Here is a 24,899-nt window from a genome sequence, read left to right on the forward strand (position 1 = left end):
CCATACAGTTCATCTAGCATCTCATCCACTACCGGAATATGATATTAGTCTTTAATCATTACTTCATTTAACTTTCAATAGTCTACACAAAATCGCCACGTCCCATCCTTCTTCTTAACTAAAATAACTAGAGAAGCAAATGAACTCGTGCTTTCGCGGATGATTCCAGACTTCTTCATTTCTGCAACTAGACTTTCAATTTCTCCTTTCTATATGAATGGATATCGATACGGTCGTTGATTAGGCAGTCGAGATCCCGACAACAAGTCAATGGCATGGTCTGTTGCCATTTTTGGAGGTAAGTTAGTTAAAGGCTCAAAAACCTTTTATATGTTGATAACAAATCTCTTTTTCCAATGGTAATTGACTATCACTTAGTTGTTCTAAATGGGTTGATAACAGAGTTGTAGGCTCAACATTCATAAAAAATAATTGACCCACAAAACATTCGTAACACTTTTTCACCTTCCGAGCTACGTCGTCGATGAAATACTTCCGAATGGGCTAAGAGAATTCCTAGCATTTTTATACTATTATTTTTAATTGAAAAAATAATTGGAAAATAAAACAGCAAGTACAAAAATGAGTAATAACCCCCAGTAGAGACTGGTACGATTTAATTCAACATTTTGTTCGTTTGGGTTTGATTGTGTCATATCTCTATAATTCGGATTAGGTTTATCGTTGGATGAACGGCATTGCTGATATTGATCCTAAAAATGAAATGGTAGGTACAACTAGTTCGTGAATAGCCAATCATCGCACTGTAAAAAGGAACTGCCCTCCTTATCACCAAACAGTCGAATCTTCTTGTCGGATAACCTAACTTTCATAACTGTCTTCTCGAAATCAAGACTCACTAGTCCATATTTAGTCATTCAATCAACTCCCAAAACCATATCACAACCTCCCAACTTGATCGTTCGAAAGTCTAGTAGAAAATCATGACTCTGCATTTTCCAAGCCAAATTCGTGCATAATAATCGACTAAAGATTCTGCCTCCGCCTGCAATAGGTACCCCATAGGCATTGTTTCCTTTAGAACACAACTCAACTGAGATGCAGTACCCTTATCAATAAATGAATGCGTACTATCACTATCGATTAATATAGTGATTTTCCTTTTCTTAAGCTGCCCAATAATCTTGAGCGTAGCATTATTAACACTCCCATTAAGAATGTGCATTGAAATCGAACCCCCATTGTTAACCCTTTTGACTCTGGCCTCCTCTTTAGGCTTAATCATTTTCGTCATCATAGATACTCTTTATTTTTAAACTAGTCATCTCGTCTTCCATTGCTTCAATATTGAATAGATGACGACGATTGGGACAAACGTGATCTTTGGAATATTTTCCATCACACTTGAAAAAAATACCTTTAGCACGTTTTTATCTCATTTCTACAAACGTGAGATCTCTAGCTAGTATTTTAGTAGTATTTTTTTTATTAATAGTTAGTATAAACGTACCTTGTTGGCTATTACTCCATGGAGGTTTTGGTTGAGTTACATTTGTGGTATGAGTTGGCAATTTGGTGAACAATTTCTTTTCCTTACCAAGAGGTTTGAGGAACTCGTCCTTCACCTTAACCAACTTTATTGCCCGATGTAATATCACTGGTCCTGCCATCTTTAAAACCTCTTTCAATTCAGGTCGTAAGCCTCCATTAAACTCTTCACATAGTATCCGTCGTTCCGTGGAAGGCATTTCGCTACAACCTAATGCTCTTAGCTCTCGCCATTGATATATATATAGGTCTTCAAAGTTTTTGTCTGTCTCAACTGATTAAATTCTATTATCACATCTTGGTGTCCCTCTTATAGAAATGCCAATAACACCTCTTTAGAGAATTCTTCCCAATTTGGTAATGGATGATCTATCAGATAATCATAGAACCACACATCGACCTCACTAGAAAGAAAATAAACACGTAGCTTACCTTTTCTTCTTCGGGCATGGTGAAGTGATTAAAAAATTTATTGACTCTTCTGATCTCCCCTAGGTTTGAACCATCAATTTGTTCATCTCATCCGTGGTTGCTTAATTGACATACCTCCCGCAGTCCGTATCGAATTAGGACATGTATTTATGATTCCGATTACTGATAGGAGTCTTAGTTGTTCCAAAATTGTTGTCCGATCGTCTGTTTGTCTGGCCTTCTATAATATCATCTCTCTTATAAGGATGTTTTCCATGTCCAGATCTCGATTGTAGTGAAAGTGTATTTGAAGTTCTCCTTTGTCTTCGGTTGATTTATTTATTTGTGTTTCGAATTCTTGAATTCCAATAGTCTTATTATAGATTCATACTTCTCAGCGCTATCTTTCTGCATAATCTCCAAATACCGAGCATTTCAATCTACTTTGCTTCAATATTATGATTAGCCTTGAGATTCTCTAGATGAAGTACTGAGAACTTATCATTCATTTGTGATTCCATCGTCTCGATGCGTTCAGTCAGATTCTAGATCATCTCTTCATACTTTGGTATGTGAATTCACCATTTTCAGCGGAAGTCGCGGATCGTAAGTTTTGATACCACTTGTCGTGATCACCCTATCAATCACGATATAAGTTCTACAATAACAGTTTCATAGAGGAGAAAAGAGAAGACAGAGTGAATAATAAGAACAGATTGAATAGAAGAATAAATTGGATTAGAAGAACAGATTGAATAGAAATTGAGAGTTTTAAAGTTAGGGTTACTAAAGCGTAGAGGCTCTAGTAATTAGAAAGAGAAAATATAACAACTAGATATCAAAAATACACATCCCTCTCCTGACAATTCTATTATATTAAAGACCTAACACAATTGTAAAATAACCCCTAACAAGATATAAGCCATTTATATTCAGCTTTAGTCCAACTCAGCAATATCGGTAATAGAATCGAATTTATGTGAATATTAGATCACGACAAATTATTATGTGATTAGCCTAGGGTTAGAGAATTCAGTTAATATTCGTCGGCCCAACGTCATGTTCTTCAGTCGAAGGACAAGTTCATAAACTCCTTCCATGCTTAGTCTGTGCTCGGAAGCCTTTGCAAAGATGAGGACAAAGATCTTCGTGAGGAAAACAATGTTAACCTCACTTAAACCGACGCGACGATGGAAGAGATTTCCGAACGAAATCTACTTTTGGATTGCAGAATTGTAGAAAGAGACGAATAATTAACTTCGATTGATTATGTCAATCCGAAGCTCCATTCGATGAGACATAATGAACGAAATGCTCGCGAGGTCAAACCACTAGAAGCTCAAGACGAAGACGAAGGAGGAGGCGAGTTGTCTTCCATTGGAGATATTTCCAATTTGGAAACAAAGCACATCTCTATGTTGAATCTCAGATTTCATTTGATACTGTCCAAGAGCGTCGCAATGAATAGAGGAATACTGAAGACACCTCGAACAGAAGGCTACTCGATAGGGATTCCCTACATGAGGCCAGTGCGTTGGAAGTCGACAAATATGGGTTCACGGGAAAATGAAAATTATGTTTTCCGATTTCTCAATCTTGAACGTTCCCTTCACATCCAAATTAGCCCTCCATATTCCAATGCATTTAAAGTTTACTTCAAACTTTCAATTTTGAATTAATTTAATTAATTCAAAATTGTCTGCCCCTATACTTTTATTTCACATTCATATTGGCCCCTAGACTATTTCAACATCCAATTTTTACCATAAACTTCTAATTTGGAATTATTTTGAATAATTCAAAATTATTTAAGCCCATGGACTATCTCTATTCACGTCCAAATTAATCACTGAACCTCGTTAAGGTTTAATTTTGGCCTTAAGTTCCAATTTCAAAATTATAAAATTCTTTAACCTTTGTTTGGTTTTCTTATACACAAAATAATCTTATTCATATACCGAAGCTTCTAAGAATATTTTAAAAAAATCTCACAAAATACAATATGATCAAAAATATTATTTTCTATCTTAATATTATTTTTCCACAATTTTTTAGACATATTTTGAAAATAGCATATCTTCGAAATTTGTATATCGAATTCTATAAATCCAAAAATTATGCAATTTTTACAACATGGCTACAAAAATATTTTTTACCTCCACAAAATTTTAGGGGCACGTTTATAACTTCAAAAATTTCAAACTCGAGTGCAATGTGGTTCTAAAATTATTCTTGACATGCATAAAATTTTTAGAAATTTTCAAATATGCTTGGAAAAATGACTGACTTTTGCGATGTCATAAACAAGACTCCAATACTTCAAAATTCTTAATATGATTTTTTAACACTTGTGGACTCCATTCCTACAAGTATCCACAGTTTGAATTCCAAGCAAGCAACATATAATTTTTTCCACTTCATATTTTTGTTCTTTATTGTGATCGGGATGCGTTCGTGACTATGTTATCTCATCCTTGTCTAAACCTAATGGACGCTTAAATTCATCACTATGCAAGAAATAAGGCTAGTATGCGTTCGCGACTAAGTTATCTCAACCTTGTCTAAACCTAATGGACGCTTAAAGTCATCTCTTTGCAATAAATAAGGCTAGCCCTTTGGCTTAGACACATGTTAGGATAATCATAAGAGAAAAAGAGTTCTGAACTTAGAATACATGTGTAACAATCATATAAAATAATCAATAACCAATTACGTTCGAGTATAAACGGTCCATCAAGACAATTGCATAAGACATAATATCATAGAGTATTTCCTAATGCATAACCAAGCACCGAACCCTTAAAAATAAATAAATATAAATTTCTTTCCTTTAGTTTCTTTGTGAAGTAAACTAAAAGTGACGACTCTCGAAGTCAATTAGCTTATTACATCTCATCACATACTAATCTAAAACATGTACGAGCCAAATGAAAAAGTCAATGCTATAAAACCATATTTCGGTTCCTCATCTCTAAGATTGACAACTTCCGAAAGGATAGTCTTCCTATTTACTTTTTATGAGATTCGAGAGGAATGTAAGTCAAGGGGTTCTATAATATAACTTTAGTAGAAAAACTTTTTCCAAAAATATGTACCCGAGGTTATGTCTACCATTGCAGTCCTTCATTGCGTCCCCTTTGCGGGCGGAGCACACAAAGGATAGGTAAGACATTTGACCGACCAATTTTTGTATTGTACAAACCACCCTTAAAGACGGAGTATTCGAATGAAAAATCGACTAATATGACAGATCATTCCGAAGAAACTAAAAGCTTTTAAAATAGGAAAACACGGGGGCGTAATAAATGCATACAAACATCTTCTCATTCAAATATTGTACTTGTGACCCGAGACAGTTGGCTCTTCGGCCCTTGGTTTGGGCGGAATAGTGGGTGATGTGGAATACGTCGTTGGTTATGTATTAGACATTTTTCGGATGAATTGTTCGATGGTGGGATCTCATGTACGGCTAATGGTGGAAAAATGTTAAGTATGTAGAATCAATGAGAAGAGCGAGTTCAAAATAAGTAATGGGGACAAGTGGTGTCACCCTTATGCACATATGTGTCATAATCGTATTAGGCGTCCAATTTTCAATTCATTTTAATTTTAATAAACAAGAGTGTTGTATTTCGATGTGAGACAAACATTAATAACATGCACCCCTATTTTCTCACTTTACAAATCACTTTAAAAGGGAAAATTACATAACAAATAACAATATAAACTTAGTATGAGTCCTTCGTCGTTCATATGCTCCTTTGTTTCTGGCTTCAACCAGACCCGGCCGAAAGGCAGTGAAACCAATGCACTTGCATAGGCCCCTCATATTTTTTAGGGGCCCCAAATTTTTCCAAATTTTTAGTATATAGTATTATTATATGTATTATTAATTATATATTATAAAATATTTTTATAGTATAATATCATATTCCTTTATATTTAATTATTCCTTTTATATTTATTTCCTTATAATACTTATAATAGGCTAACTTTTTATCTCTATATTATATATAATAATATTTTTTTCTCTCTCCATATTATATAATAATATATATTACTTATTTCTCTCTCTATTATATATAATATAATAATTTTTTCTCTCCATATTATATCTAATATAATTTTCTCTCTCTATATTTAGTAATATATTAATTTTTTCTCTCTCGTAAATATTTTATTATTTTTTATCCTTTAATATTATGCATATTTCACTAACTCTAATTATATTATTTATATTTTAGTCGTTTTCCATCTATAATAATTTACATTTTTTTATCATAAATCTAACCTTAATTGTGAAGATCATCTACATTTTAATACTTTTAAATTAATTTTTTTTATTTGTTCTTATTTTTATGTTTATCTTCCTAATTTCTTCTCATTTTAAAATATATAATGACTTAATTGAAAATTTTGCACCAAAAAAATACAAGGAGGAGTATTTTTGTTGAATCAAATACTAGTTAATTAATAAATTATTATGGTATATTTCGTTTACAACTTATTATATTAATATTTTTAATATATATTTTAAAATATTTTTTTACACTAGTTAATATTGTTATATATTTTTTTTTATAAAATGTACAATTATTAAATTTATTTTAATTTTATGGACTACAAAATTTGAATTTGCATGTGCCTCCCAACTCTCCGTGCCGACGAACTCGAGAGTTGGGGGTCTATTCTTGGGGCCGACCGCCTCTAAAGTTGAGGGTCTACTCTCGGGGCCGGCGGCCTCGAGAGTTGGGGGTCTACTCTCGGGCCGGCTCGAGAATTATATACGACATGCAAATTCAAATTTTGTGGCACACTAAAATTAAAATAAATTTAATAATGATACATTTTATAAAAAAAGAATATTAAATATACAAATTAAATATACAATAATATTATATAAAAAAAATATTTCAAAATATATATCAAAAATATTAATATAATAAGTTGTAAACAAAAAAATATACAATAATAATTTATTAATTAACTAGTATTCGATTCAACAAAAATACTCCTTCTAACATTTTTTATGCAAAGATTATACTCCAATTGTCTAAACACTCTTTTTAAGTTAATATCATAATTAATCCATTCGTGATATATTGTGTAAACACTCTTTTTAAGTTAATATCATAGTTAATCCATTCGTGTGATATATTGTATATGATGTCTCTAATAATAAAAAAAATGATAAATATTTTAAAATAAGAAAGAGATTATAAAAATAAACATAAAAAATAAGAACAAATAAAAAATAATTTAAGAGCAATAAAATGTAACCTCAAATATGATTTTCACAATTTAGGTTGGATTTATAATAAAAAATTAAATTATTATAAACAATAATATAAAATGACTATAATAAGAATAAATAGAAAATGAGCCTAATATTAAGGATAAAAAATAATAAAACTCTGAGAGAGAAAAAATTAATATATTATATATAATATGGAGAGAGAAAAAATTATTATATTATTATATTATATATATATATATATATGATAGAGAGAGAAATAAATAATATATATTATTATATAATATGGAGAGAGAAAAAAATATTATTATATATAATATACGGAGAAAAAGTTAACATATTATAAGAAAATAAATATAAAAGAATATAATATTATAATGTAAAATAGATATTTTATAATATATAATTAATGATAAAGATAATAATATTGTATACTAAAAATTAAAAAAATTTGGATCCTTAAAAATGGGGGCATATTCGACTACATTGCATTGTCTTTCAGCCGCCGGGCCTGTATAAGCCAACCAATTTTATGAACATATAATGTTGAAAATGTCGAGAAAAGCTTTAAACTTATCTATTACATAATTATTTACCAAAATCAACATCTTTACACACATTTAGTCAAAGATCAAGAGAAAAAATAAGGATTTACATATAATCCAATTATTTGTTGACTTATTCAACCTCCTCTAGATGTGAAGGGATCATCTGCTACCAAAGTAACCTGCTACACCTGTTGCCTCTCACAAAGAGAGGGGCAATATGGTAAATAAATGAAACACTGTTTCATTTATTTACCATATTGCCCCTCTCTTTGTGAGAGGCAACAGGTGTAGCAGGTTACTTTGGTAGCAGAGGATCTCAAATGCCTCTAGATTAGTAAGTAAGTGCCTTTACATTCTTATCAAGATTAAAGTGTAAACAACTATCCAACTTAACACTATAATTAAAAGGAGCATATAACATTTCAAGTCAAATGTCCAAACTTCAACACAAAAGATTTAAAATAATAGAAGAGATTTGTATTAAATGTTATATCTTTAGTTACATAAGTTAAGTTTATTATATACATATTACAATAAACTTATAAGAAAACTAATATAATAATATAATATAAATATTATCTCAATTTATCATATTATAATAATATCTTATATATCTAATATAATAATATAATATAATATTAATATTATCACAATATATGCTATTATGATAATATCTTATATATATTATTTTTATATTATAACATCCTACTCAAATTCGAGATAGAAAGTACTGGAACAACTTGAGGTTGAAAACGAGATGTTAACTTCAAGTTGTTCAAGTTCTCTCTATCTTGAGCTTGAGAAGATATGTTAGAATATAAGATAATATATATAATAATAATATTATCATAATTTATAATATTATGATAATATCTTTTATATATATATATATATATATATATATATATATATATTATCTTATATTCTAATATACTTTCTTAAACTCAAGATGGAAAGGACTTGAACAACTTGAGGTTTAGACGAGATGTTAAAATGTTGATGATGTATTTTTTAAATTTTAGAAACTCGTGAGTTTTATACAGTTACAGGATGACAGTGTGTTGAGTGATAAACCAACGAAGAGGTAAAATCTTATGGGCATTGCATGTTGGAGTGAAACAACAACCGAATGAAACTCCAAAGTTTACTCGTGAGTCTCGAAATCCATCCAAAGATGACGATATCCATGTGTTACATAAAATAAAAATCAACAAAGACTGAAAATAAAACTCAGAGAATATGATAACCGAAGAAAAATAAGAATATCAACATAATTATTTAAAAGAAAAAAATATTATTAAAAAATATAATAATAATTATTAGAGCATTATTAGAGCCATCCATCAATGACTAAAGTAACCATTGATGGAGGCAGCGAAAGACTAAATTTTGTAGCTCAACATCAAAACTTTGACTCTAATACCATATTAGAATAATAAAGAAATTGTATTGAATTGATATATCTTTAGTTACATAGTTTTTATCTATTATATAGACATTTAATTAGACTTATAAAAAATTAATATAATATTAATATTATCATAATTTATTATTATTATTTTTATATTATAACACTAAAATATAACGAAATCCAATTTAATAACAAATTATCCAAAGTGATTGAATCAATTTTCACTACAACTAAAAAAAAATATCTCAAATTTACCACACTGTCGACACCAACAAAAATGTCATCTCCAAATATAGTTGCAACATAGGGAGGCATTAAGTCTTCACATAATTTTTACAAGACTTACTTACTTCCAAGAATTCCAAACTGCTAAAATAGAGGTAAGTAATGATCATTTAGATCCATTCCCCTTTCCACTAGAATCAAACATCTCATCCTACTCTGGTAAAACTAATAAACCCATAAATAAGTTTCAAATAATATAATTATTTTCGATTTGAAGAAGACGATATTATCATATTAGTGTTAGTAATAACTTACCATGTCGATCAGATCTATCCGAAGATCAGAGAATTCTTCGTCAAATTTCTTTAGAAAACGTAAGAAGATGGGAATCCTTAAAATCAAGGAACCCTTTGACGATTTATGCAGTTGAGTCTTCTTCGGTGATAAAACTATAATGAACAAGCTGTATAGAGAGAAAATAAAATCTAATTATTTCATATTAAAATCTTGAAGAGAGTGAATTAAAAATGCAATATTATTTAAATTTTTTATTACAAACAATCACAACCCCATTACATAGGAGTTTAATTATTAACTAATTAACTACAATTAACAAAAACTAACTAACAAATATTAAAACTAATTAGTAGTTTTAATATAATTAATTAACAACTTATTAAACAATTATTATTATTTTTTACATACTCCAATAAACTCGTATTATAAACAAAGTTTTACTTTGACAAAATAAATCAATGAACATTAGGCTACAATAATGCAATTATGTTATCTTCTGCAAGCTCAATTTAGCAAGTTCTATTTTTTTTAAACTATAGTTCAATTTTTGTTAATTTATCCATAACAATTATCATGAAATGTTTTTTCTTCATTAGTTGACATCTTTCAACATTTGTAGCTTTAGTTTTTCTTTTTTTAAAGAAGTCAATTTAACATTCTTTTTGGTAGTGACGAATCGTGTTATATCTTCTTTTTTCGGCGATTACAAGAGAATCTTACTCTACAGTTTGAAGAATATCAAAATCTCATTTTGATCTGAAAAAGCCGTCCTTGAGTCCATGAACATTTATTAAAGAAGCCAATTTAGCATCAACAGACAACGGTGTTTTTGTTGGTGGATATTTTCCTCATAACTTTTCTTCGTAGATTCTCACCTTGCTTAGTCTATGTTGAAGAGGTTTGCTTATCGGTTGGATTGAATTAGTGGATCCTTTTGTTTTCATTTGATGATATCGCTTCTGTAAAAAGATTGCACCTCAATTCACTGATAAAAATGGATTGAAAAATTCTCTAGTCTATAGTTTTCTTGAACAGGAGGATCTGAAATATTGTGTAAGTTTTAGAGGTATCAATTTTTTTTTTTGGAATTAAAGGAGAACTAGCATGACACCCCACAATCATGGTTCCCGCTTAAACTCAAAGCGCTTCCAAATGTATCAATAATATTAATACTTGGTTGGATACAATTTCTTTTCTTAAGCACTTCAACAATCTTATGAATGGATTGAAGCTTGGAAAGTTGGAAGTTGAAACTATAGAGGGAGGGTGTAATCTCTATCTTACGTAACTTGAATTTTCTCTCTCTTGACTATGATAGTCTCTCGCCTTTGCTGTAAAATATCCTAGAGACGACGCTATCTGTAAGAAGTACAATAAGTATGTTGAAATTAATGTTTTTTTTAATATTGATTATGATAATATGAAATATTATAAGTTACGTTATTTAATTCTAAGATAAAGAAAAGATTTATCTAGATTATAAATTTACCTAGTAATGGTATGATTGAATAACAGAAAATAATGATATTTCATTCTTTTTGTAACCTCCCTTCCTTATTTTTCTCTTCAACCCAACATATTGGTATTAGAGCTTCGAGATCGATTCATGGCGATGCTAAGAGATTTTTGGCCGATACGAGGAGCCCAACTCGTTTTCGACGGAGAAGATTATGATTATTGAAGTGTTATGATGAAGACACTCATGCTCTCACAAGATTCATGAGATTTGGTGGAGAACGGACACACTAAAGATCAGGATGCCACAAGATCATCAAATCGGTCATCCGATAAAAAGTTAAAGGAGAACAAAAATAAAGATGTGAAGACCTTATTTATTATTCAACAAAGTATCTCTCGTAATTTTTTTTCGAGAATAATAGGGTTTAATACATCGAAGGAAGCTTGGGATATATTGCAAAAGATATTTGAAGGGAGCGACAAAATGAAGATAGTGAAGCTCTTGACTCTCAAACGAGAGTTTCAAAATTTGAGGATGAAGGAGAAATAAACTCTACTAGAGTACTTCTCAAGGGTGATCGAAGTTGTAAACCAAATTAAGTGTCTTGGCGACGACTTGACCAAAAAAACAGTTTGCGAGAAGATTTTGATAAGTCTTTCTCCGAATTATGACAATATGGTGTCCATTATTGAAGAAATGAAAGACCTCTTATCACTTAGTATTCAATATTTGATGAGTTCTCTTGAGATGCATGAACGACAGATGAAGCGACATACTGAAGCTTCCCTCGAAAGTGACTTTCAATCGAAAGTGACTTTCAATCGAAAGTGAGTGTAAAAGAAGATTATACTAAAAGCTTGAGTAAATGTCAATATTCTCATGGAGGTGGAAGTTATGGAAGAGGTCGAGGGCGTGGCCGAGGGGGAGGGGGAGGTAAAAACTTCCATGATAAATGTTGCCATCATTGTAAAAGATCGGGTCACGTTGAAGAAAATTGTTATCATAGAGGTAAACCTCAATGTTTTAATTACAAGAGGTTTGGTCATATGCAAAAAGATTGTCGAGATCAAAGTAGAGAGCATGCCAATTATACAGAGGAGAAAATGAATTGTAAAAGTGATGGAAGAACATTTTTTTGCATGTCAAGCGGCTATTGGAAAAAATGATAACGAGTGGTATGTTGATAGTGGGTGCAACAATCACATGACCGGAGATGAGTTGATTTTTTGCAAACATGACAAGAGCGACACAACTCGGATCACAATGGGTAATGGTGTTGTGGTGAAATAAAATGGAAGAGGTACGATTACCGTAAATTCAAAGAAAGGTAAAGTGTTAATCCATGATGTGTTGTTTATTTTGGATTTAGCTCAAAATTTGTTGAGTGTTGGGTAACTTATGCAAAATAATCATGCATTGTACTTCGATGATGATCATTGTAAAATTTTTGACAAGAAAAATAATAGAGAATTGATTGTGGTTGTCAATATAGAAAGGAATCGAAATTTTCCTCTTCATCTTAAACCTGCAAGTTGTGCATCGATGAAGGTTGATGTTGAAGATATGTCATGGTTGTGAAATAAATGGCTTGGGCATGTGAACTTTGAGAGCTTGAAATTACTAAGCAAAAAAAATATGGTGTATGCGTTGCCAAATATTGACGACAAGCATGATGTTTGCGAGACATGTGCTCTTAGTAAAATCCATGGAGAGACGTTTTCGAAAAAGAAAACTTGGAGAGAAAATTATTGTTGGAGCTCGTTCACACTGATATTTGTGGTCTGATGTCCAAAAACTCTCACGGAGGTAACATATACTTTATTACTTTTATCAATAATTTTTCAAGAATGTGTTGGGTCTATTTTTTGAGGCAAAATCGGAAGCACTTTTCATTTTCAAGAATTTTTAAGGAATTGCCGAGAAACAAAGTGGTAAGGTGATTAAAAAGTTAACAAATGATAGAGGAGGAGAATACATCTTGAAGGAGTTCGAGAAATATTGTGAAGATATTGGTCTTGAAAGACAATTGACGACGAGTTTTATGCCAGAACAAAATGGCGTTGTTGAGAGGAAGAATCGAAAAATTATCGAGATGGCGAGAACCCTGATGAATGCAAAAGAGTTACCATTGACTTTTTGGGCCGAAGTAACTTATACATCAGTTTATTTGTTGAATTGATGTCCGATAAAGGCATTTGAAAATAATACACCATTTGAGTCATTGTCCGGGGGAGAAAGGTGTTGATCAATCACTTGAAAGTGTTCGGATCTATTTGATGTGCTCATGTCCCGAAAGAAATGAGAAACAAACTTGAAGATAAATGTAAAAGATGTATATTTGTTGTCTATAACACCAAGTCGAGGGGATATCGACTTTTTAGCTTGAATAAAAACAAGGTGATGGAAAGAAGGGATGTGATCTTCAATGAAAAAGAAAAATGGGATTGGAAAGAGAAAGGTGTTGAGGATGTACATATGCCAATTTTTGAATAAGATCAGAGGGAGAAATCGAGACGAGTCAATGAAAGTGGATATGAAGAAAGTGAGCAACAACAATCTCTGACAACACAGCTCGGGTGAGTCCATCCATTTCGAGTCCTACTCCGGTAAAAATAAGAAATTTAAACGACATATATGCTCAATGTAATTTATGTGTTTTAGAACCCAAAAGTTTTGAACAAGCAATTCAAGAGGAGGTTTAGGTGAAAGCGATGGAAGAAGAAATCAACATGATCGAAAAAGATGAAACTTGAGAGTTAGTAGAGAAGTCAGAAGAAAAAGATGTGATTGGGTTGAAGTAGATTTACAAAACGAAAATGAGCCCGATGGTTTAGTTAAAAAATGCAAGGCAAGATTGATTGCAAAAGAGTATTCTTAACAACCCAGAGTCGACTATCATGAGACATTTGCACCGGTTGCGAGACACGAAATAATAAGGATGTTGATTGTATTAGCCGCTCCCAAAGGTTATAAGTTTTACCAACTTGATGTGAAATCTACATTCTTGAATGCAATATTGAAAGAAGAGGTGTATGTGGTACAACCTCAAAGATTTAATGTTGAAGGAGAAGAAGAAAAAATATATACAAGTTGAAGAAAACATTGTACGGATTGAAGCAAACACCTCGTGCATGGTATGGAAATATCAATGAGTATTTCTACGAAAGAGGATTTTTCAAGAGTCCTAGCGAGTCTATACTCTACATCAAGCACGATGAATCCAGTATGCTCATAGTCTCTCTTTATATTGATGACTTGATTTTTACTAGAAATGATAAAAACATGATCAATGAGTTCAAAACTGATATGATGAAGAAATACGAGATGAATGATTTGGGCTTGTTACATTACTTCTTGGATATTGAGATTGATCAAAATGATGGAGGTGTGTTTATTTGTCAAAAGAAGTATGCACAAAGTATTCATTCAAAATGGAGAATTGTAATCCCGTGATGACTCCATTTGTAGTAAATGAGAAGTTGGTGAAATATAATGGTAGTGGTGATGCTGATGCAGTACAATATAGAAGTATGGTTGGGAGTTTGTTGTACCTTACGACTACAAGACCCGATATCATGTATGCTACAAGTTTATTATCTTGGTTTATGCATCGACCAAGAAAAATTTATCTTGGAGATGCAAAGAGAGTGTTGCGATACATAAAAGGGACTATGGAGTATGAAATGTTGAAAAGAATGATAGTGAAGATATCAAGTTGCTTCTGTGATAGCGATTGGGCTAGAAGCATGGATGATATGAAGAGTATGTCTGAGTATTATTTTTCACTCGGTTCAGGTACTTTTTCATGGGCGTCGAAGAATCAAAAGAAAGTTGCACATTCCTTCGCCGAAACCGAATACGTATAGGCAAACGAAACAACCAAACAAGTGGTTTGGTTAAGGATGATTTTAGAAGACATGGGGGAGAAACAAGATATGACTATGGTTCTCTTTTGCGACAGCAAATCGACAATTGCTATGTCAAAAATGCAGTATTTCACAGTCGAACAAAATACATCAACCTCAAACACCACTACATTCGTGAAGTAGTGGATGATGAAAAAGTGATGATCAAGCACGTAAAGAACGAAGATCAACTTGCAAATATCTTCACTAAAGCACTTCCTTGGAACAAATTCATCTACTTACGAGATTTGTTAGGCATGACCAACAAAAACATTAAGGGGACGGTTGAAATTAATGTTTTTTTAATTAATTATGATATCAATTAGAATAAAATGAAAGGTTATAAGTTATGTTATTTAATTCTAAAATAGAGAAAAGGTTTATCTAAATTATATATTTACCTAGTAATGGTATAATTGAATAACATAAAATAATGTTAATTTCCTTTGGTAACTTCTTTCTTATTTTTTTCTCTTCAACTCAACACTTTTCAAAAAGACATGAATCAATAATATTATCATTTTTAATATACACATACTATTTTCAAAAAAATATATAAAATAATATATATTTATATATTCAAACATCAAATAAAATAATTAATAATACTATATTTTACATATTTATTATTTAAAAATACTATCCATATTTTCAAATTCATATTTGACAGAGTCCAATTCAATTATGAACTCTTTTAAGGTTGTCAATTTATAGTAGTCCCTTCAATCATTAATTATAATTCAAACAAAATAATATTTACAATGTATTCTCCAAGGGCATATTACAAAGGCATGACAAAGTATGTGGAGATTGAACAAAACTATTTTATGCATTTTGTAAATGTCCGGATTGCTGGGTCTAGAGTTGTGATTAATTTGAATATATATGTGAGAGTAAATGGATATTTGGGTCGAATTCTGGGTTGACCCACCCATAAACTTAAAACGGTTAAAAATAAATTAAAAAAATGCTATAGGTATGTTTCGAACTCGCAACATAACAAAACAAGTACAACTCTTTAACCAACTAGGCTAATAAGACTTTATATTTTTAATTTACCACCAAATTTGATGAACGCCGAACGTTGTAACAATATAAGTTTACCTTTTTAACTAACTAATATATATATATAATGATGATTAATTTTGAAAGTATCCGAATTGCCGGGTCGAGAGCTATGGTTAATTTGGATATATATGTCAGAATAAATGAATACTTAGGTCGGATTCTGGGTTGACCCGTCCATAAACTTAAAACGGTTAAAAATAAAATAAAAATGTTATAGGTATGTTTTGAAATCGCAACCTAAAAAAACAAATACAACGTTTTAAGCAATTAGGCTAATAACACATTTTATTTTTAATTCAACATCAAATTTGATAAACGCAAGACGTTAAAATAATATATTTTTAATCGTGTACTCCTCGGATTAATATAAAAATTGCTGTTTTATATGAGATGACTTATAATATATATAATAGATTTGAGTAATTCATAATTTAAAATTTATTTAAAATAAAAATAAAATATTTTTGATTAATAATTTAAATAAAGTAATTAATAAAAAATGAAGTGATAAATTACGGCTTAACATTTGTCAACATAGTAACACTATTTCATAACTCCAATGGCTAATCAAGCGGCCCAGATTTCCACACAAACCTGAAGGTATAAAAGCCCTGAATCATTACTAAATGACATCTTTCTCTTCATCGTTTTTTTTTCTCTCTCTAAAACCCTCTCTGGAAAACCCTAGTTCCAATTCCTTAAGCAAGGAATCTTGATCTGCCATTGTGACGACAAATGCACGGAATCCCTATCGTTGACATTAGGTTCGTCCGACGAAGAAATAGATGAAGTTAAATCGTCGGATCACGAGGATATTGATCCTCTCGCTCCTTATTGTTTCCGTCTTTGTTCCAATCTTTCTACTATCCGGCACTGTCAAGAATTTACACTCTGGAGGTAGCTGAAGAATCGAAGTCATCGATGGTTTTATTTTGACTTGATTAGTTGTCATTTAACTGATCATTTACCTTTTTTTTTCTTGTTGAATTCATTTTTGCAGTCCCGGATGGTTTCATTGAAGACTTGTCCAGTAATGTACGATATACGTAGAAATCATCTTGGTTTTTAGGATTAGTGGCTTAGATCTTGGTTATATTGATGATTCTCATTTTCTTTGCAGAAAAATAGAAAAGATGCACTCAAATCTAATGTCATTGAGATGGTATTTTCAGATTCTTTCTTTCTTTCTTGCTTGTCAAACAGGAAGATGTTAATGTTAGTAAAGTGCTTATGAATCTTTTTTACATTACAATATGAATTTCTCTGCTTTTTAATGTAGGAAGGAGGTCAGAGTTTGAAAGAACCTCCACTGATTGTTTACAAAGATGAAGACCTTAGTTCCATGGTTAGCTATTCATCTGAAATCAATGATAGATCTAATGTATCTTTGGACGCTGAAAACAGCACTGATATCTTAGATGGGAAAGGTAAATTGTCTAGGAAACAAGAGAGTTACAAATTCCTTTCAGCTTCAGCTTCATCTTTTCTATAATCTCTTATTCTTTGTTTCTTATTTATTAAAAACACTCATACATTGTGTAATCAGCTAAATAACCTCTACTTCCACTTTCAGTCACCAAGCAGGGAACTGAGCAGAATCAGAAAAATCAGACTGTTGTATTACCAACTGCATCAAGAGAGGTGGGCAGTTTGGAAACTAGTTTCTTCTCGAAGAGGCTTTCATAAATTTAGTCATGTAATAGACACAGATTTGTTTTTTACATATTTGCTAAGAGAAGTCCCAATCATTATTTGTCGATGTTATTCCTATATTGGTTTCACTAATCACTGCCAACAAATACTCTTTATGATTGGACAAAATATATTTTATCAATGAGAAGGGCTGGTTAATGGAACCACTTGAAATCTGATGTTCTTAAACTCATGAAAACATATGAAAGATTCTGTCTCCTTTTTATCAATCATTATTGGAAGCAATGAAACTCTCGATATCTACTCTACTACCCTGTTTGTATGTCTTCAAGCAGGTTTCTTTATTACAACTTCCTGAAAAAATATTATGAACTGAATATTGATGCACTAGGCTCCTCACGAATATATTGCCGCATATCTTCCTAAATTTGTTTAATTTAAATATGGAACTATAATTGTGTGGAAAATATTGTTAAACAAATTACTTTAATTTGCATGACAGGAACTCCTAACACGGACAACTCTCAAACACAATGAAAGCAATAATTCTGGTCAAAACAAACAATCAGGTTCAAGGAAGCTGGTGGATGAGAAGGTGAAACAAATGAAAGATCAGGTAATTAGGGCCCAAATGTATTTGGCATTTACATCACCTAAAAGCACCTCAAGTTTAATGAGGGAGCTGAAGCAGAGAATTAAGCAAGTAGAACATGCAATTGGTGGTTCAACCAAGGATTCTGATTTGCATAGGAGGTGATTAATTAATTTGTCTCTTCTTCTATTTTCTACCTTCTCTTATTTATCATCTTATCTACAAATACTGGAAAAATTTGAATCGATTTGTGTTTGTTGATTATGTGGTTGGGTAAAGTAATCATACAACTTCCCACTGTTTATTGATCAGGATTTTCCATTTTTCAGTTAGGAATTGAACGTCATTAAGAATATCTGGTTAGCTTCTTACATGTACTTGTAGAGATAGTTATGGCCTTGTTTACTTAGAATAATATAAGGACTTTTATTGTGTAATTATTTTATTAAAAAGTTTCTAAAAAATTCTTCAAGGTGGAATATGATTTTGCTAAGTACTTGGTATCTTAATATCTAACATTGCTTTGGATCCCAATTGACTAGTACTAGTTGTAAATCTCAGTGCTACATTAAAGATGAGATTAATGGAGGCCACCTTATCAAAAGCAAGCCGCATTTTCACTGACTGCAATTCCATGAGTACAAAACTTCGTGCTATGACTTATAATGCTGAAGAACAAGTTCGGGCACATAAGAATCAAGTGTCGTATCTTATTCAGCTTGCAGGAAGGACAACTCCCAAAGGTCTTCACTGCCTCTCTATGCGGTTGACTGCACAATACTTCACCTTACAACCTGAGGAGCGATACTTCCCTAACCAACATAGAGTGCATGATCCAGACCTGTATCACTTTGCTGTCTTCTCTGACAATATTTTAGCCTGCTCTGTGGTTATATACTCAACCATTGCTGCTTCCAAGGTAAAGAGTTTTCTCTGCACTAGTAGAATTGAGCTCTGTAATGTGTTATTCAAGGTTGGATCCACAAGAGAACTTTATAAGTTTTTCCATTGTCTTGTGACTGTTTCCATCAATCCTCTTCTATTCTACATTTTTTCATCATACATTTATATGCTTTCATTTTAGAACTGCAACTGCTTTTATTAGTAGCATTTTTTGTGATAGTAAAGAACAGGTGAGACTAAGAGGATGAAAGTAGATCTATAAGAATGGATGAGACACAAAAATATGGAGACCTTGATTGAATAAGGGTCGAGAGAGAACTTGACTACACCAATTCATTCATGAGCATAGCCTAGGCTCTATTCTTCTATATAGGACCTGGTATAATAACCTACTACCAGGTCACTAACATAATTAGAAAAGGCAACTAAGCTGTTTAGAAATAAGGACAGCTGGCCTGGATTGTTATGTTAACAGCTAAGGGATCATCTGTAGCAGATCTAGGGTTTATAATAGGAATGCTATGAGAACTAGAGAATATTATAGATGAAAAAGGAATAGCATAACTACTTCCTCTATTTATAATAAAGCTAACAATACATAACTAACTATAGTTCTTCTATTAATGAACTAAGTCTAGCCCATGAGACAAGATTAAAGCCTGCAAAATGTGTTCAACTTGAGTTTGAGCTCATTTTCCTTATATTGATGATTTAAATCAACCTATTCACACCCCCATCCCTCTGGACAATTATTCCCATGTATTATTTTGGTTATATTTTCTTTTCCCGGCCTTTTCTTGCTGTTCATCTTTCTACAAGTTAATAGTTTTATTTCTCCAAAAAACATGTTTTGTTAGACTTTAAATTATGTCATAGGGACCATGGCAATATGTTGTTGAGAATTGTGTAGACTAAAGGCAATTTTCAAGCATAAAGAACTCAAAGGAGTTCTGATACAAGAAAATTTTTGTTTAGTCTTTTTGCGCTTCATTTTCTATTTTCAAAGACTGGTTCAAGCACATTTCTTTATTTTCCTCTAATAACAAGGGCCTGGTTTGATCTGGTGTAATTTCAAAAACCAGGTGGTTATCCAAATAATCTGATTTCCATAAATCATTCAAATTATCAATTAAAATACTAATTTCGTCCAATAGTTTTTACCAAATTTAAATATGAAATACAAACAGATATTTGAGTACTTCAACCAAAATAATCATTTGTTTTGCATCAAACATGATTTTCTAGCCATGACCTAATTTTCTTCAAATAATCCCATATCAACAGCTCTAGGTTATGAAAAATCAAGTTATTTTAATAAAAACGACATCATGGATATACATGTATAATTAATAAATGAAAAGAAATAGAGGGAGTTAATGATTTAAATGACATGTAGATTGTGGGTTAGATTGTTGGTTATTTGAAAAAACATCCCAAATACCCACATCAAACATGATCTAGATTCACCAGGTTTGTTTTGATTCCCTGCCTTCATTCTCATTGACATCTGTTTTTCTCCTCGTATACACAATTATGTGTGGACATGCAAATCTCACTAAATAAACTTTGTACCAAATTGTCTTCTTCAATAATATCCTAGCTTGGCAATTTGCAGGTACCAGAGAAATTGGTTTTCCATGTAGTAACTGATTCAGTCAACCTTCCATCAATGTCAATGTGGTTGTTACTAAATACTCCTAAAAACTCCACCATAAATATCCAGAATATAGATACTTTTACATGGTTATCGTCCAAATACGGGGTTGTACTACAAAAAGAAAATTCCCATGACCCAATATATACGTCTGCTTTGAACCACCTTCGTTTCTATTTGCCTGATGTTTTCCCTACCCTAAATAAGATTGTTTTTCTGGACCATGATGTGGTAGTCCTAAGGGACCTAACACGACTTTGGAGTGTCGATATGAAGGGGAAGGTGAATGGAGCGGTGGAAACTTGTCAGGAGGATGAACCTTCATTTCGCAGGATGGATATGTTCATCAATGTTTCAGACCCATATTTGGAAAAATATTTTGATCCAAAAGCATGCACATGGGCCTTTGGGCTGAACATATTTGATCTGAGAGAGTGGAGACGGCAAAATTTAACCGGGGTTTATCACAAGTATCTGCATTTGGTATGGTTCCTATCTTGTTAGTCCCTATATTTGATTTTGAATACTGATTTTAGTGCTCATTTGTTTATTATCTGCATCTAATATTATGATATTGTGTTCTATCTTGATTAATCATTTTGAAAGGCTATTGCCCAATTACAGGAAGACATTATTGTACCCTTTAACCATGTCTGAATTTGTCAGGGCTTATCTGAATGTCATTTTCCCTTATTTTTTACTGGGAAAACATTGTGCCATTTTATTAAACCCTTTAACCATGTCTGACTTTGTCAGGGCTTATCTGAATGTCATTTTCCCTTCTTTTTTACTGGGAAAACATTGTGCCATTTTATTAAACCCACATTAATAATTTCCTTACAATCTTCCTCTATTTTAGGGGCTTGTCTGATATGAATTAACTTCTATCCCATCATCAATCACTTCTTCCATTACATCATTCGAATTATACACTACTATGAGTCCATAATTTAATCTAATTTCTCATGCTAATGGCTGAAAGGGTTCCAGTTTGTTTGAACCTTTTGTGGATGCAATATGATTCCTTAGAAAGCTGAAAAGACTTTTTTTTTTTGTTTAGGGAGAGACAAGGGAAATTTGGAAAGCTGGGAGCTTGCCCTTGGGTTGGCTCACTTTCTACAACAACACTGTTGGTTTGAAGCGGAGTTGGCACATCCTTGGATTGGGTTATGAATCGGGTGTTTCAAAGAATGAAATAGACAAGGCAGTGGTTATACACTACAATGGTGTTATGAAGCCATGGTTAGATATTGGACTAGACAAGTACAAATCTTACTGGAGGAGACATGTTAACTATGACCACCCTTTTCTCCAACAATGCAATATCCACCCGTAGAGGAGAATGAATCGATTTGGTAAATGGTGGTCGGTTACTCATTACTTTCATTTTTTTACTTGATTCTTTGGCATACTTGACATTTTTTGTAACATAAAAAAATAGATTCTTATTTCTTATATCCGATTACATTTCGGGTTAACAGAGTTAGTTAGCAATAAGAGATGAGGAAATTTCAGTTGTGTACAGAATTTTATAAAAGTTTTAATACTATAGTGAACTGCCACTTTCTTTGTACCTCATTTGCCATTGTAATTTAACTTATGCATTTATACCATGCTTGCCTTTTGGTAAAATCATGATAAATTTCTTGAAGGTTGATGTTATTGTAGATTCCTTAGCTAATAACTCATGTATTATATGGACTTGTATAGTTGGATCAAATTTGTTTTTAAAATATTCTTAAATGGCTGTTGCAATTTGGTTTATAGACAGCTTCAATGCAGTTTGTCACTGATAGATTAAATCTAATTCAAACAACCCATTTGATATAAATTGGATATGATTATTAAAAATACAATGCATTGTTTTACTTTTATTTAAACCAGCAGTGAACACCCTTGGTTAGTGGTTGGGAAGATATTATGTTTGGTACTCATGTTTTATTTATTTATTTATTTATTTGTCTCACAAATTTGGGCCAGAGCTGGAGATTGGAAACCAATGTTTTCTATTTTGGCAAGAGCTATAGTGATCGTCCCTATATTTTCGGTATGTAAATATCTTATTGTAAAATATCGATACGCTTAAAATATTGAAATTATTAGTAAGATATAGGTATAAAATTTCAAAATTTTGATATATATATACCAAAATAATATTTAAAATATATATATATTACTTATAAGTAAATAAATAATTAAATTATAAATAAATGCTCTAGATTTTATTTCTAAAATTATATTCACACAACTAATTTGAACTTTCTAGATCAAACTATCATCAATAAATCAATCAATTTTAAGAGATTCATTTTCTTCGAACATATTTAAGGCTCAAGTCTCAAAATATTCATTTTCTACAATTTAAGTATATTCAATTCTTAAAGAAACTTGAACTGGAAGCAAGAATCAATACCGAAGATGTTGTGGAAAGAAAAAGCGTGGGAGAAAGCAAGAAAGGGGGAGTGATTAAAGGAAATGGAAAGATAAAGAAGAGGCAACTGAATCGGTTGAAACTATACCATCTCCAATTGAAAAGAAAATTAATCAGAGAAACACAAAAATTCCAAAACAGCAAAGTAAGCAAATTAAAGAAAATACATGTTGGGCTTTTTTGCCTAGAATATTCTTTTTGGGTATTTGTCCCACATAGGAAGTAAAAAGGAAAATGTAATTGACCTGGCCCTATAAATAAAGGGGCTTGGGTGTTAGTTTTTTCTTGAAATATTTTGAGTATCTGTAATCCGTGTTAACGATTATAGTGAAATATTTTTCAGTAGCTCTGCCCGTGGATTAGTCAGCAATTTTGCTGGATACCACGTTAAATCGGGTGTCGTTTTCATTCTGTCTTTTACTATTATTAATATCATTGTTCTTGCATCCATTATAACAAACTAGTATCAGAGCAGGGTTGTTCAGATCTGCTCAGGCAAGAACTGGGAGGAATAGTTTCAGTCTGTGGCAGATCAAGGTCCGGGCATTGTTGAAACAACACGGCCTATGGGCTCCCTTGATGAAGCCTGCACCTGTCCCACCACCTGCTGATATGAAGTTTTTGGAAGAAAAGACACACTCAACATTGCTCTTGGCTTTGGCAGACGATATCATTACTGAGGTGGCTGAGGAGGAAACCGCTGCTGGTTTGTGGTCTAAGCTGGAGACTTTATACATGAAGAAGAGCTTAACCAACAAGTTGCTTTTGAAGCAACGTCTGTTCAGTCTGCGTATGCAAGAAGGTACACCTCTTAGAGACCATCTAGATCAATTAAATGCAATATTATTAGATCTGCGTAATATTGATATTAAGGTAGATGATGAGGATGCTGCCTTGATTCTATTAGTTTCTTTACCAATATCATATGAAAACTTTAGGGAGTCTTTCATTAGTGGTAAAGATTCATTGGCTTTAGAAAAGTTAGATTTGCCCTTCACAGTAGAGAATTGCGACATAGCTGTAGTGGCACTGTTTCGGATAGTCAGGCTGTTGGGCTAATTACAAATAACCATCAGGGATATGGTAAACCGGGGAAAAAGAAGTTTCCCAAGAAACCAGTTAGTAGGGGTTTGAAACCAACAGATGTGTGCAATTACTGTAAGGAAAAGGGACATTGGAAGAATGAATGTCCAAAGAAGAGACAAAATCAACATGAGAAGGCACCAGGTACTGTTGTAGTTGCCGAAGATGGTACAAATTCCGAAGAGGATATGGCCTTAGTTGCTGATGGTCACACACATTACACTGATGTGTGGGTTCTGGATTCTGGAGCATCTTCTGAAAGGAGGGTTATTCTGAGTAGGAATGTTGTCTTTGTTGAAAATTTCATGCTTAACCCAACTGTGAAGTTCACCATTCCGGTAGATTGTGGTGTCGAGAAACAGGTGGAGCAGGAAATGACTGAGGCTAGTTGTGAAGCAGAGGAGAGTTTTTCTCAACCACTTTCAGCGGTAGATTTTCCAGTTGCTCCATCATCATCTGTAAAACATCAAAATCTAGTTCTTAATCGCCATAGAAG

General features: G+C 32.1%; 1 protein-coding gene across 1 annotated transcript; it reads left to right on the forward strand.

The window, feature by feature from the left end:
- The first annotated feature begins 16,735 nt into the window (after nucleotides 1-16,735).
- Nucleotides 16,736-22,461, forward strand: LOC124919768 (probable galacturonosyltransferase 6). Its single transcript, XM_047460095.1, has 9 exons — nucleotides 16,736-16,984; nucleotides 17,088-17,122; nucleotides 17,208-17,249; nucleotides 17,367-17,514; nucleotides 17,661-17,728; nucleotides 18,243-18,493; nucleotides 18,894-19,251; nucleotides 20,851-21,372; nucleotides 21,950-22,461. The coding sequence occupies exons 1-9, from the start codon at nucleotides 16,873-16,875 to the stop codon at nucleotides 22,223-22,225; spliced, it is 1,812 nt and encodes a 603-aa protein (XP_047316051.1). The 5' UTR covers nucleotides 16,736-16,872; the 3' UTR covers nucleotides 22,226-22,461.
- The last annotated feature ends 2,438 nt before the right edge of the window (nucleotides 22,462-24,899 follow it).

The sequence above is a fragment of the Impatiens glandulifera genome, chromosome 1 (genome assembly GCF_907164915.1).
Source record: "Impatiens glandulifera chromosome 1, dImpGla2.1, whole genome shotgun sequence".
Lineage (NCBI taxonomy): Eukaryota > Viridiplantae > Streptophyta > Magnoliopsida > Ericales > Balsaminaceae > Impatiens > Impatiens glandulifera.

Excerpts from the sequence above, each read along its gene's own strand:
- LOC124919768 (XM_047460095.1), top strand. The coding sequence starts at position 16,873 with ATGAAGTTAAATCGTCGGATCACGAGGATATTGATCCTCTCGCTCCTT. Across the intron at positions 17,123-17,207 it reads TTGAAGACTTGTCCAGTAAT|AAAAATAGAAAAGATGCACT; the intron begins GTACGATATACG and ends TTTTCTTTGCAG. Across the intron at positions 17,729-18,242 it reads TACCAACTGCATCAAGAGAG|GAACTCCTAACACGGACAAC; the intron begins GTGGGCAGTTTG and ends TTTGCATGACAG.